The sequence below is a fragment of the Lissotriton helveticus genome, chromosome 1_1 (genome assembly GCF_964261635.1).
Source record: "Lissotriton helveticus chromosome 1_1, aLisHel1.1, whole genome shotgun sequence".
Taxonomy (NCBI): Eukaryota; Metazoa; Chordata; class Amphibia; order Caudata; family Salamandridae; genus Lissotriton; species Lissotriton helveticus.
In genome coordinates, this window is record NC_136057.1 from 342075963 (window position 1) to 342090109 (window position 14147).

Consider the following 14147-nt stretch of genomic DNA (forward strand, 5'->3'; position numbering starts at 1 on the left):
CTGAGGGACAGGCTACGGGCCTTTTCGTTGAAGACATTATTCTCAACCACTTGAAACCCAGAGGGCTGGGAAACTTTTTTACAGTGCAAAGAGCGCACAGGGTTCCGGGAGGCAGACCGCGACCTGGAGCACTGCCCGGCCGATGATTGCGAGGGTGCTTAATTTCAGGGACAGAGACGCTATCCTGCAGGCCTCCAGATCCGGGGGCCCCCTGAAGTATGACAATTCCACCCTTCGTTTCTTCCCGGATTTTACGCAGGTGGTACAGAAACAACGGCAGACTTTTATGGGTGTCAAAAAGAAACTCCGTAATAAGGGACTGAAGTACACCATGATGTACCATGCCAAGTTACGTGTTGAACATGATGGTAAGGCGTTTTTCTTCGATAATCCCGGAATTGCCTCGTACTGGCTGGAGAGTCTTTCCTCCTGGGATGAGCAGCGACGACAGTGTGGTGCTGAAGATGAGGGCGCGCGGGAGCAAGAATAATTATTGACATTATTGCAGGTGGGGCTGGGCCGCTTTGGGGGGTGGGCCATGGCTGAGAACGGTCCGTAGAAATGTTACTTGTAGTGATGGTTTCATAGGTCCAACGATATATATGGGGGTAGGCAGGGAATCGGAGGGTCACACTCCTCCTCGGGTTTCCTTTTCGATAGGTAGGTAGTTAGACCATGGGGCGACAGGCACACTGCGAGTTGGGGGTGGATATACACCATGAGCAGGGGTGCAGGGTGGGGGGTGGTCGGTGTTTTTTTTTTTCTTTTCTTTTTGTATTGTTTCTTATGGTTTTTCAAGGCATTGAATTGGAAAGTGCTCAGTGGTTGGGGGGTGATCGCTCCATCTGTGTTTTTGATGATGGGGGGTAGGGAACTAAAGGTATTGAGTTGGAATGTCAATGAGTTGGGTGATGAAATCAAGCGTAGTGTGGTTCTTCAGTACTTTAAACGGTATGCTCCTGATGTGGTTTTGCTACAGGAAACCCACTTGGTCGGAAATACATGTAAAGCGATGCATAGAATGGGCTACAGATTAGTGGCACATGCGGGCTTTACTCCTGGCTCTAGGGGAGTAGGTACCCTGACTCATAAAACGCTCCCATTGGTGATAGATTCTGTCTTTGAGGATGATAGGGGCAGATATGTTGGTGTAACGGGTCACTGGGAGGGGCATGTTCTGTCACTGTTGTCTGTATGTGCCCCCTGGCATGCAAGCCCTTACTTTTGTTGATTTGGGAAAGGCTCTGGTAGATCCCCCGAGTGGTTTGTTACTATTGGGGGGTGACTTTAACACGGTCGTCTCTGGAGCCCTTGACAGACATCCCCCGCGGGATGTGGGACGCGCTCATGGCTGGTTACCTGACTTCCTCGAGACCATGGGTTTGGTTGATGGCTGGAGACTGCTCCATCCGGATCAGAAACAGTATACCTTTCACTCTGGAGCTCATGGTAGCATGTCTAGATTGGATTACTGTCTTGTCCCTGCTGTTTATGCATCTTACGTGCTGGAGGTGACGCACCTCGCTAGGGGAATATCCGATCACTCCCCGCTTTGGTTCTGTTTCGGTGTGGCCTTCCTTTCTGAGGGTAGAGTGGCCCGCATTAATCCCTGGCACTTACGTAATCCCAAAATTAGAGGGGACCTGATCAAGGCATTAGACAACTACTTCCTTGAAAATGAGGGATCGGTGCCCTCGCCCATTACGCTTTGGGAGGCTTTCAAGACTGTACTTAGGGGTCAGGCTCTTTCGCTGATAGCAGGAGCTAAGAAAGACCGGAATAAAGAAATTGTTGAGGTGGAGGCTGAGATTATGGGCCTGGAGGGGGAGCTGGAGCGGGAGGTGACTCGGGCTAAGCAGCATGTCCTTAGTCTCAAACAGCAAGAGTATAGAACGCTGGTTACGAACAGCGCTAAGGCCATGAGTAGAGAGCAGCAGGGTCTGCTGTATGACGTTGGGGATAAAGCTGGGAAGCTTATTGCTTAGCTGGACAAGAAGGATAGAGCGGATCGGGTTGTGCCGCAGCTTGTAACAGAGGACGGGCTCCATCTCACTGATCCCCAGGCTATAGTAGATAGCTTTGCTCAGTATTTTCACACTGTGTGCACATCGGTCTCGGACCTCCCGGAGGAGGACCCCCAATTGATGCTCCGCGACTTGCAGCTCCCGTGTTTGTCTAGGGAAGACCAGGAATTTATGGATAGTAACCTCACAACGGATGAGGTGGCCCAGGCGGTGCGCTCTTTAAACTCCGGTAAGGCGTTGGGGCCTAACGGGATCCCAATTGAGCTTTACAAACTTCGACCCGATAGGATTGCTCCCTACCTGCGGCACATGTTCATTGAAGCCCAGGAGAAGGGGATACTACCCTATGATCATAGGGTGGCCTCTATAGTGGTTATTCATAAGGAAGGTAAACCGAAATCCTGCTGTGCTTCCTATAGGCCTATTTCATTATTAAATGCGGAACCCAAGATCCTTGCTAAGATCCTATCTGCCAGATTGATTAGGGTGATCAGTGGATTGATACACCCCGATCAATCGGGTTTTATCCCCCATAGGAATACGGCCCTTAATCTGCGTCGATTGCATGGGGTGCTCGGTAGGGCTCACACTCTGATGGAACCCACTGTAATAGCATCACTCAATGCTACAATGGCCTTTGATACGATAGAATGGCCTTACCTGTGGGCTCCCCTTGCTAAATTTGGCTTCGGCTCTGATTTTATCCGCTGGATCCGCTTGTTATATACTGAACCCCTTGCCCAAGTAATCGTGAATAACCGGGTCTCGTTGCCATTTAGTCTTGGACGGGGCACCCGGCAAGGTTGCCCCCTTTCTCCTCTTCTGTTCTCACTGGCTACGGAACCGTTGGCCGCCTGGATCCGCTGGGAGCCCTCGGTTCGGGGTCTCCGGTGGTCGCCACAGTGGGAGGATAGGATCTCTTTGTATGCAGACAATATTTTACTTTATTTAGCCTCACCTAGGAGATCCCTGGATGCGGTTGACGACTTGTCCTCCTTCGGAAGGAACACGGGGCTCTCTATAAATTGGGATAAATCGCAGTTATTCGTTCTTAGTGGGGAGGCCCCGCTTCCCCCGCGAAATTGCCCAGTCCAAATATCTCTGGATGGGTTAAACTATTTTGGGATATTTATCTCCTTGGACTCCGCTGTCCGTTATGCTAGGAATCTCCTCCCCCCCCTTGGTCCGACTGCGCAGCGATGTGGCCGGCTGGAAGAGACTTCCTCTCTCCCTACTTGGGCGGGCGACTCGCTTTAAAATGAGGTCTTTGCCCCGCTTTCTTTATGCCCTACAAAACACATTAGACGTTGTGCTAGCGAGCTACTTTCGAGAGGTCGAAGGATTACAACGTAGTTTGTTATGGGGTGGTAGACCCCGGATCGCATTGGCTAAACTGACGCTTCCGTGGAATGACGGCGGGATCGCACTCCCTGATATCAGGCGATATTATTGGGCCTCACAATTGGCAGCCAATAACCTTTGTACTTATGGATCCCCTACTGATCCTGGATATGCAATGGATAGATGGCTTCTCCCTGGGGGCTCCTATAGTCGTGCGCTGTATGCCAGGTCGGTGGGGAGTGGTTTGACAGGACCGACTAGGCATGCAGTGCGGATTTGGCTTGATGCCACCATTTTTTTGGGATGGAGGGACCGCTTGACGCAGGCTACCCCGCTTTTTGACTCCAAAAAGTTGGGCAAGCTTTGGAATACAAAGGGCTTTGATAGGTGGGATCTGATTGGGATCTCTACTATCGGTGCGGTTTTGGTTAGGTTTTGGGAGTGTCGTTCTGTGACCGAGTATTGGAGTAGGGTACATGATGTCATGCGGGAGGTTCTGGGAGTTGCTGTGTTGCCAGAAGCGTGGAGATGCCTCCTGAATATTTGGGAACCTACGGATCTTAATGTGGCACATACCAAATGGGTAACTTTAGGTAATATGATTGCGAAACGGAATATAGCACAGCGGTGGGGTCAGAGAGGGCCGACCGTTGAAGAATGGATAGAGAACATGGATTGGTGCATGGTCCGCGAAAAAACTGTTTATATTGCAAGGAGCCGGCCCCGTAAGTGGACACCTGAGTGGGGGCTGTGGAACTGTTATAGGGGGAACATTTGTGTGCCACCTGTAGATGCGCCCATTGATGTTCCTACCTCTCCGTGATTGTTTATGATTATCTACCATGTTTCCCGCTTCCCCCCCCCCTCTCCTTTTGTTGGATGATGAACAATATGGGAGACTGTCTCCCCCATGTACTGTTGTTATTCTTATTGTTTTGATGCCTTGTGTTAATAAAAAGAAAAAAGAAAAATCTGGGGGGGAGGTCCAGTTGTACTTGGCACATTTGCTCGCATCTTGCTTATGGATGTTATAATGGAATCTCCACGCACTAAACCCTTATTGTAATTTGGGTCCTTGAAGGAGTGTTTGTATCTGTTTTCCCCTCTACGTGTAACTGCCCTGCATGTGGCAGGCTCTTTGATTTTACCCTAGTCTAGCACACTTGGCAACATCGGGAGGAATTGGTTTTCTAGATTGTGTGGGCAGTAGAGTCTCTAATAAGAAGCATGATTGAGGTTTTTCCTCCTCAAGCTGGACTCCCTATGTTTCTGCAGCTCTTTTAGTGACTTTTTAAAAAAAATATATTTAAAGAACTTTATTGTTCAAGACTCTTTTTTCACACAGCACATAGCCTACAACCCTCAGGGGCCGGCAGCGGAGGATGGCAATCAAATGAAATACTGGCGAGATGACGCAGCCATTTAGCCGGCAACCCTGGGGTCCGGCGGCGTAGTATAGGTAGAACATATAGACATTGAATAATACACAGCACGGTAAACAAGCAGGTCTGTAGATTTTTTATTTTTTGTGTTTGCTAGTGTAGGTATATTAATGCGTCTCCGGCATCTGCACCATATGATCAACAGTCCATATCCACAAGGAGAATCAAGTAGTAGCAATATCTGTTAGGTACTGTGTGGACAGGCAATAGAGGAACTGAAAATTCTACTTTCGAGATGTCGCTATGTCGTGAACAGGTGTATAATGGTATAGCTCACTAAGGCAGGGGAGGAGGCTCCTACAGTCGGTGGCGCCAGGCTGTGACCGTTGCAGCCGAGACCGAGACGCCTGGTGGCCTGATGTGTGTGGAACCCTCCAGTGACGGTGACGTAGGCGTGGGCGTCAGAGGTAAGAGGCAGCGCCCAGGTTTGCAGCTCTTTTAGTGACTTGATTATATATATCCCAATATAGTTTTGAGGAGACCTCGATGGATACATGTTGACGGCCTCTTCTGGTGAATCTGTTGTGAGGTCTTGCCATTGTACCTCTTGAAACTCACAGCTCTCTGACCCTATGCATGTTTGCTCTTACTCTTCCTCGAAAAAGAACTCTTCTTCCTGTTCCTCCTGAGGCTCAGGTGTTAAGGGGGGCTCTATGTCTTCACTAGTTTTCTCGAGTACCATTCTCGGTTTTCTCGAGTGCCATTGAGCTTTTAGGGGGTATTATAAAATGTTTCAGGCCTTTGTCAAAATCCTTCTTACTTTGTAAAATATTCGCCATTTCGGCCTCGTCATTTTCTTTTCAATCTCGAAAGTGTGCGTTTCGATGTCAAGAGCTTCAGTCTTTCTTTTCGACATTGAAGGCTCTTTTGCGGATGAAGTCGACGGCGGACCATGCCTTTCAGATTTTGACCTCTCCCAATGCATCTTTTCCTTGACCGTCTTTTGACATCTTGAATATTTTTGATGACTCTTTCCCATTAAGGAGTCCTTTTCAAAGGGTCCCACGGTATGTTTAGCTTGTGAAGCGGCTGCAGTCGTCGAATGCTTAGACGCCGAGGCACCCTTCAAGGACTTTGAATCTGTTTTTTGAGAGTCTTCTAGTTTCTTAGAGGGCGGCGGCTGTAACTCTCTAGAAGACTTCTTTTCGATCTCCACCACTTGGACGTCGGTCTACGTCTCTCCTTCTTTGACATTATTCTCTTCCTCGCTTGAGAGGCCCAGATCTCGTAGTGATGGTTCTGCATTTTGTAGTTGGCTCTTCTCTGCCTCTGCCTTATCCCAAGTGTCTTTGGGGTGAACACCGAACATGATTTTCAGTACTCACTATGGTGATCTACCGGTAGGCACAGGATGCAGACTGGATGTTGGTCCTTCTGGGCGAACTTGTGATGGCAATTCTTGCAGAACCTGAACAGTGTTTTTTCCATCACCACGCACCGGGCACCCCCATTGTTCTCCAGTCATCGATGATATAGTCCCTTCCCCAGTCAATGCTCTCGGGTACCTCGATCCAATGTCCTGTTAATTTTCTTGTTATTTCATTGGTCTTTCACAGATTCTTTTCTTCAAAACTAGGAGCTTCTTCCATATCAATCCAGACCCAACAGTGGAAGAAAAGAATTTGAAGATGGCAACCAAAGGTGGGAGCTTTAGGAGAAAGCACAGCGAAGTCACAAAGGAACACTAAATGGAGGTACGTCAACTCCCACAAACAAAAGAGAACAAAACAAGCATTTGCAATGCAATAGGTCTCGCATTTGCGAAAGTTTGAGATATTGGCATTGTAAATGGCAATGCCTTTTATTTATGTGTTTTGATAACATGCAAGCGGTGCGTAAACACGCACTTTGTACTTATAGTCGTTGCTTACGAGAAGCAAGGCTGGCAGCAACTGTGCCTGCGTAAAATCAGTTTAACATGAATAGCGAGCCCTCCACCGCAGGAAGCCAACTATATAAAAGGACTACGTGCTCTAGCATATCAATGGCGACTAACATTTTTAACAAAAACTGGAATAATGTTGTGCCGAGTCAGTAAAATTTAGGCATTTTTCAAGTAGCTCAGCATTGCAAATTCACTCCGGTTTGCTGATATGAAATGAGACTGGGTGGATGAGAGAATAACACTGTCTAAAAGACATAGTAATTGAAAGAAACTGCCTATTCAAAGGTTTTGGGGTGAAAGTTCGCAGAATCACCAGCAGTTAAGCAAGTCAATGACAAACTACTACATCATGTGGAGTAAACATTTCAGTGCAATACAAAATAATGAATAAAGGTAGTAATCACAGACATTACAGAGGAAGCTTGGGGAAAGATGTCGGTCTAAACAAAGAAGAGATGCGAAAAAGGCAGATTTACACTGATCCAGTCTGATCAGTTACGTGTTTAAACTGATGACCCGAAACAGGGCATTTTGGTGTGTAGCAGGGTATAGTGCCACAACATTTTGTTGTAAATATTATGCTACAAAGATATTGTAGCAGAATATAGATTAGAAACGGTCATGAAATTAAGTATATATGGCTATGTACAGATTTACTATACTTAACTACACACACGCACAAACGTACCTTGACAATATCTATCCTCAAGGTCCATAAAAGTGGCGGGAGTGGCGGAAAGAACAGTTCCAGTTTCTTCTTCTACTTACCTTGAGTGTGTATGTGTGTGCAGGTGTGTGTGTGTGTGTACACACACACACACACACACACACACACACACACATATTTATATTGTCATGGTGGCGGGTGTGTGGAATTAAGTATGGTCAATGAACTTGTGTATTTACCTCAATATTATAGTAGTATAAATTCTGCTTTCAATATTTTTGGGAGAGTGACATACAGCTTTGTGGGGCAAAAATCCTCATAGACAAGGTTTACTATGGCCAAACAGTGGCTGTCCTGACATTCTGCTGGACACACTGCTTGACATAACTAAAAGGGGCCCAGTCCCAGCAATCACATGACAACTGAATATCCTCACTGTTTCTTCCTGTTCTGCCATCCCAATACATTGTGCGATCATTACTTTCAACTAGAACTGCGCTTAAGAAGAGTTTCAGGAAGAAAACAGGCAATAGCCTAAGAGATAGGGAGTTCAATAATAAGACACATCATTTTAGTTGCAGTGATAAACATACAAAACATTTCCCATATCTATTTGACCACCTCGTAATACCTTGTGTGAAAATGTAGAATACGAGTGGGATTGAGTAGACGGGCACAGCCACTCATCTGCATAAGGATAGGGAAACAGCTGACTATATCGCAGGCAAAGTTCCCAAATAAATTGCGCTATAAAAGAAAAGTCATGTGCAGCCTTTTTTTTTTTTAAATACCGGGCACCACACATCATCTGACACAGTGAATCGTTTTAAGATAATTCAGACATGGCAATAGGAGTAATTACTAAGCACAAGAGTTCTGCTTACCTCAGGCAAAAGGAGAGGGTCATTTTGCAGTAGAAGTAGACGCAACTCGTCCTCACTCAGACCCTGAAGCCCATGAATTTCTATGGCCCGGATGTTTTGATCAAACGTGATGTCATGGATGAACCGACATGGATTCCTTCAACACAGCCACAGACAAATAGTTTAAAATTGAGAACCTTATGACAAACTGCACTGTGGTGTCCAATAAACAACAAATGCAGCTAAGCTAAAAGAATTTAAATTACAGAACAAATGTAGAACTTAAATGACAAGTTAACATGGTTATAATAGGTCGAAGCAATGTTGCTTAAAACCAAGAAAGTATTTCATTTAGATCACTTAGCATTCATGAATCTGTACTGCATCGTTCTTTTCAGAGCTACAGCATAAAAAGCATATTTATTTACTTCAGCAAATCTCAAAATCGGCATAACTTTATCGTATTCCTTTTGGCAATGTAAAAGTAAATTCTGCCATTAACTCCTTTAATGCAGACAATGACGCGTTGATGTTCTCAGCACTGCCTCCGCAATACTAAGGACTTCCACGGGGGTTGCTGAGAAAGCTCTTGTGCTCCTATTGGAGGCTTCGCCATACGCTAGCCCCTGTGGGATCTGATGAGAAACCACTTCAGCATCAACCCTGCCCATCAGAGATGTCAGTGCATGACACGGCATGCTGACAGTCACTGATCCCAACGAAGAGCGTGGGAAGCAAGGGCAGCACCCTCCATGCCCGGGTAATTTTCTCCCCACCAGCATGCTTTTAAGTAAGAGGGAGGCATCGCTGGAAAGGGTAGTCTCCCCATATCAGCGATGCCTTTTTTAAACTGATTCCTACTCGTGGATGCCACCTGGGCATGGCCAACACCACCTGGGGCCTTCATTTTGTGCTGTCCAGGCCCTTGAAGATTCCCTGCATCACAAAATGTGTAAAAGCAGGAGTCTCTCCTTTCCAATCCCTGAGCAGTGAACCACTAGACACCGAGGATTTTAACTTTAAAAAAAGATATATATTTATTTCATTGGGAGGGCTCATTGGCAATTGGGGAATTTGGTACGGCGCGGGCCTTCCCGGCAGTCAATCTTATATTTGCTTCTTTTTCCTTCCATGGATAACTGATAGGGCCCCCGAGGAAAGGGAGGAGTGATCAACTCCCTGGGCTGCTTTTTAGGTCTTGCACGTGCGATGATCGCGAAGCGATGTCGCTGCGAGGCCTATTGTCATCGGTTCTGCTTACAAGGAGCTAAGGGAGACAAGAGATGTGCACGCGCAGCTTCAGCAACCAGATCAGGTCGCGCGCGCGTTCACCATCTCCTGTCTCCCTTTTAGCTCCATGTAAGCAGACACACACGAGCGCACACACAGACAGACACACACACACACACACACACACACACGCACACACACGCGCACACACACACACACATGCACACACAGACAACCCCCACCCCCGCGCGCACACACACACACACGCACACACAGGCGTACAGAGACAGAGACACACACACACCCCCTCCCCCACCCCTTACAACTAAGCCCCACTCACCTCATCGACGCCACTCCGGACTTCTTCAGCCTCCGCGGGGCTCTCCCTCGGGCATGGGAGCCCCGCGTCTCCACTGCTTCTCTGGCCAGGTACTCCGTGGGCGTGTGCTTCAGAAGACGGAAGTCCTGCCCCACCACAGGTTTCGTTTTTGCCAGTGCACACGCACGTCTTCTTGTTGCGCTGTGTGTGTCTCAGCGGAAGCTGGATCATGCGCACCACTCGCGCTTTCAGTGCTGCTTGTTGTCCAGTGCTTTGAGACCTGCCATACCACACAATCTCATTGTCTAACATTTTGAGTCTCAGAAGCAATCTGCACACCCAGCTAATGAGCCATCCAAACCATTTCCAGTACTTGTAAGTACCACGCCGGTTGCAAAAATGAAAACCGGGCGCTTTCCCCAGAATCTTGTTGTTTTTAATGTAAGGGAACTGAACAGTAAAACCGGACCACCAAGCTCTTAAAAAGGCCCAGAAACAGCTAAAAAACGTCTTACACAATGACCTATCAAGCCAGCCCATCGGGCACTGCCTGATTGCCCATAGGCCAGTCCGACCCGTTTGACCCCGTGTCTTTGTAAAGTTTGGTTGGAGGGGCTCTCGTCTCCTTAGGTTGAAGCTGTGTCCGAGTGTGCCTGTGCCGGGGGTCTGAGCGCCAGTGGGTGGGTGGATGACGGGGTAGCAGTCGCTGGCCTGTGCTACCCTCAAGTGACCCAGTGGTTGCTGCTGGATACTCAGCCATGTAGACAGGACGTGCAGTACCCGGCGGCCAGCAGCAAGAGATGAAAGGGGGTGCGGGCCGGGGAGCGGCTCCTCCGTTGTGTGCTGGAAGGGGAAGGCTCTGGCACGTTCTGCGGAGGAGTTACTCTCTATTCGTGCACAGGTGAGCTAAGCAGTGTACCTGGCCGCACAAAAAAACCAGACTCACCCTCGAGCTCCCCTTGCTGCTCTTCTGCAGACCCTTCTGTAGGTCCACTGGAAGGGGCGTGTCGCAGACCGGGAGTCCTTATCATTGTATTTTTGTATTGCGCGGCGTCATAGCGCACTAATGCTGTTTCTAAGGGCTGAAAACAGCGGTTACTATTTAATGTTACTCAATGAATCATGTAAAGAGGTATGGGTGGGAAAAGGGTTACAGGGTATGGACGCTTCGGGGTTAATTGATCACGAATGAGGTCGCGATCACCAGCCATTTTCTAACTAAAGGGGCCTTTTCAATCAAGCGCTGTTGAACCAGGTGTGAGAGGCCCCTGGGCTCGGGGTTAACGGGTACAGTGGATTCTGGAGTATAGGGGAATAGGAGAGTCACACGAAACCAGGCTCTGAAGACTCCATTTAAGAGAGCGCTGGGCAGGTGACAGACAGGGCGGAGGGGACCCCGGGCTGACCGTGCACAAGAATATTCTGGGCAACGGAGTACGTGACTGACAGGGCACAAGATGCAAGAGCAACGAGGCGTGGGCGGGTAAGTGAAAAGAAATAACAGCAGGGAGATTCACTGGTTGTAGAACACAGAGAGAACAGGTTCGAGAGGCTCGTGGGACACTCGTGCACCAGGGTGCAGCTGGGACAGGGCACGGATGTAGAACACAGAGAGAACAGGTTCGAGAGGCTCGTGGGACACTCGTGCACCAGGGTGCAGCCGGGACGGGGCACGGACGTAGAACACAGAGAGAACAGGTTCGAGAGGCTCGTGGGACACTTGTGCACCAGGGTGCAGCCGGGGCAGGGCACGGACATAGAACACAGAGAGACCAAGTACGAGAGGCTCGTGGGACACACGTGCACCAGGGTGAAGCCAGTACAGGGTACGGACATTTCAGAGGTAGTGTATAGGGAAACTCGAAGGTAGTGGTAACTGGTCCCACAGCGCCCAGTTGAGCTGTAGTGCAACATGAGTAGTAGGAGACACATTGGACCATGGCAAGGTAGTGCTGGAGTACCAAGCACAGGAATCAGGAGCAAATCCTAACTAAGACTGAGACCCAGACAGATGATCAACCATAGAATGGAGCAATGTGCTAGCATGACCGGGCACCTGCTTTAATGACTACTGATGGAGCTGCCATGAAGGAACAATTGTACTGAGGTAACAGATAAAGGGTTTAGTTGTAATGAGCAACTGTGGATAAAGGGCACCATGGATTGGGTGTAACGGGTTGTTGGTAACTTGTCAGGGAGATCCTTTTTTCACCTCTGCCGATGTTTTTCAAACGAAAAGATACCCCTCACACACCCTCACCCTCACACACTCACCCTCACTCACCCTCACACACACTCACCAGCATAGCATAACAAAACATAGCAATGCATAACAAAACATAGCAAAGCATAACAAAACACAGCATAGCATAACAAAAAAAGCATAAGATGGCAAAACATAGCATAGCATAACAAAACAAAGCATAGGATAGCAAACCAAAACATAGCATAACAAAACAAAACATAGCATAACAAAACAAAACATAGCATAGCATAACAAAACACAACAAACCTGCTCCCAGGACCCCCCCGCGCCGCACGGCCACCAGCTGCTGCGTGTGCCCCCCTGCCCGCTGCCTCTCTCAGCCTCGCTCAGCCTGCCGCCTCTACCCCGCCCCCGCTGCCCTAGCGGGATCGCTCTCCCTGCCTGTGTGCTGCCGCGCTAATTTTGCCACTGTTTCTGCACTATTACTGTTGCTGCATTTGTCCACTGTTGTTCTTTTTGTTCCCCCTGAGCCTGTGATTTATTTTTATTTCCCCGTGTTTCCTCTGTGCCCCCCGCCCCGTTCCCCGCTTCCCGCCGCCGTGCCAGCGGCCACTCTCCCTTTCCTTTGTGTACCCTCCCCGCTCCCGCCTCCCACTTCGCCATATATGGCGACCGTGCGAACGCGCAGCGGTGACGCGCAGCGGGCGCGCCGATTGTGCGCCGAAGGCGCGCCAAAGGTAAGCCCGTCTGCGCCCGTCCGCGCCTGGACCGCGCCCAGGGCCCGGACCCCTGGCCCTTACCGACGGAAGACGACCCGACGGTCCTACGACGCCACCGAACTCATCGCACTCAACGCCGGCAGACTCCCGGGCTGCTGCCGAGCCACCCCGAGATGCACCCACGGACCCTTCTGCTGCAACTCCTGCAAATTCACCTGCATCCGGACCTGCACCACTCCAGCAGTGCCCAAGACCTCGACGAGCAACAGCAGCAGCCACCTGAAGTGCATCCTGCTCAACACCCGCTCAGTCCACAGACACGCCGTCGAGCTCTGGAACCTGATCGACACCACAACCCCAGACGTCGCCTTCCTCACGGAAACCTGGATGAACGACTCCTCAGCGCCCGACATCGCCATCCCGGACGGCTACAAGATCATCCGGAGGGACCGCGTCAACCAGACAGGAGGAGGCATCGCCATCATCCACAGGAACTCCATCCGCATCACGACCAACACCGACGACACCCTCGCACCCGCCGAGCACCTGCAGTTCCAGATCCACATCAACCCCAAGACCACCCTCAGAGGCACGCTCATCTACAGACCCCCGGGACCACGCACACAATTCAGCGAAGACATCGCCGACTTCGTCAGCCCGCATGCCCTCCCCTCCGCTGACTATATCCTCCTCGGGGACCTCAACTTCCACCAGGAGAACAACAAAGACCGCAACACCACCACCCTGCTGGACAACCTCGCTAACCTCGGACTCAAGCAACTGGTGACCACCCCCACCCACTACACCGGACACACACTCGACCCCGTCTTCTCCTCCAGAAAGGACATCGCCTTCAGCCACGCCACCGGACTCCACTGGACGGACCACAGCTGCGTCCACTTCAGCTTCAAAAGGACCACGATCCACCACCAACAGCAACAGGTTGCACGCAGAAGCTGGAACAAGATCACAGCCGACCAGCTCGCAACCTCCCTGAGCAAGAACCCACCCACCAGCGCTACGAACCCCAGCCAAGCGGCCACCAACCTCACGAAGTGGATCAGCGACTGCGCAGACGACCTCACCCCCCTGAGGGCCCCGCCTAGCAGACCCGGCAGCAAGAAAGCCCCATGGTTCACCGACGAACTCAAGAACTCGAAGAAGAACTGCAGAGCCCTTGAGAAAGCCTGGCGCAGAGACCCAACACCGGACAACATGACTGCCCTCAAGCTCGCCACCCGAAAACACCACCAACTGATCCACACCACCAAGAAAACTGCATTCAAGGAACGACTGGAAAACAACGCACACAACAGCAAGGAACTCTTCAACATCGTTAAAGAGCTCTCCAACCCCAACGCCGGAAGCAACGACATCACCCCTTCGCAAGACCTCTGCAACTCCCTCGCCTCCTACTTCCACAACAAGATCGCGGACATACACAACAGCTT

At 49.8% G+C, this 14147-nt stretch overlaps 1 protein-coding gene across 1 annotated transcript in view; it reads right to left on the minus strand.

Annotated features, from left to right (window-relative positions):
- Positions 1-14147, minus strand: part of LOC144807632 (protein mono-ADP-ribosyltransferase PARP12-like) — a 315778-nt gene that overhangs the window by 282223 nt on the left and 19408 nt on the right. Inside the window, exon 2 of the mRNA XM_078673255.1 lies at positions 8244-8379. Coding sequence (XP_078529381.1) covers positions 8244-8379 — 136 coding nt within the window. The remainder of the gene's footprint in view (positions 1-8243; positions 8380-14147) is intronic.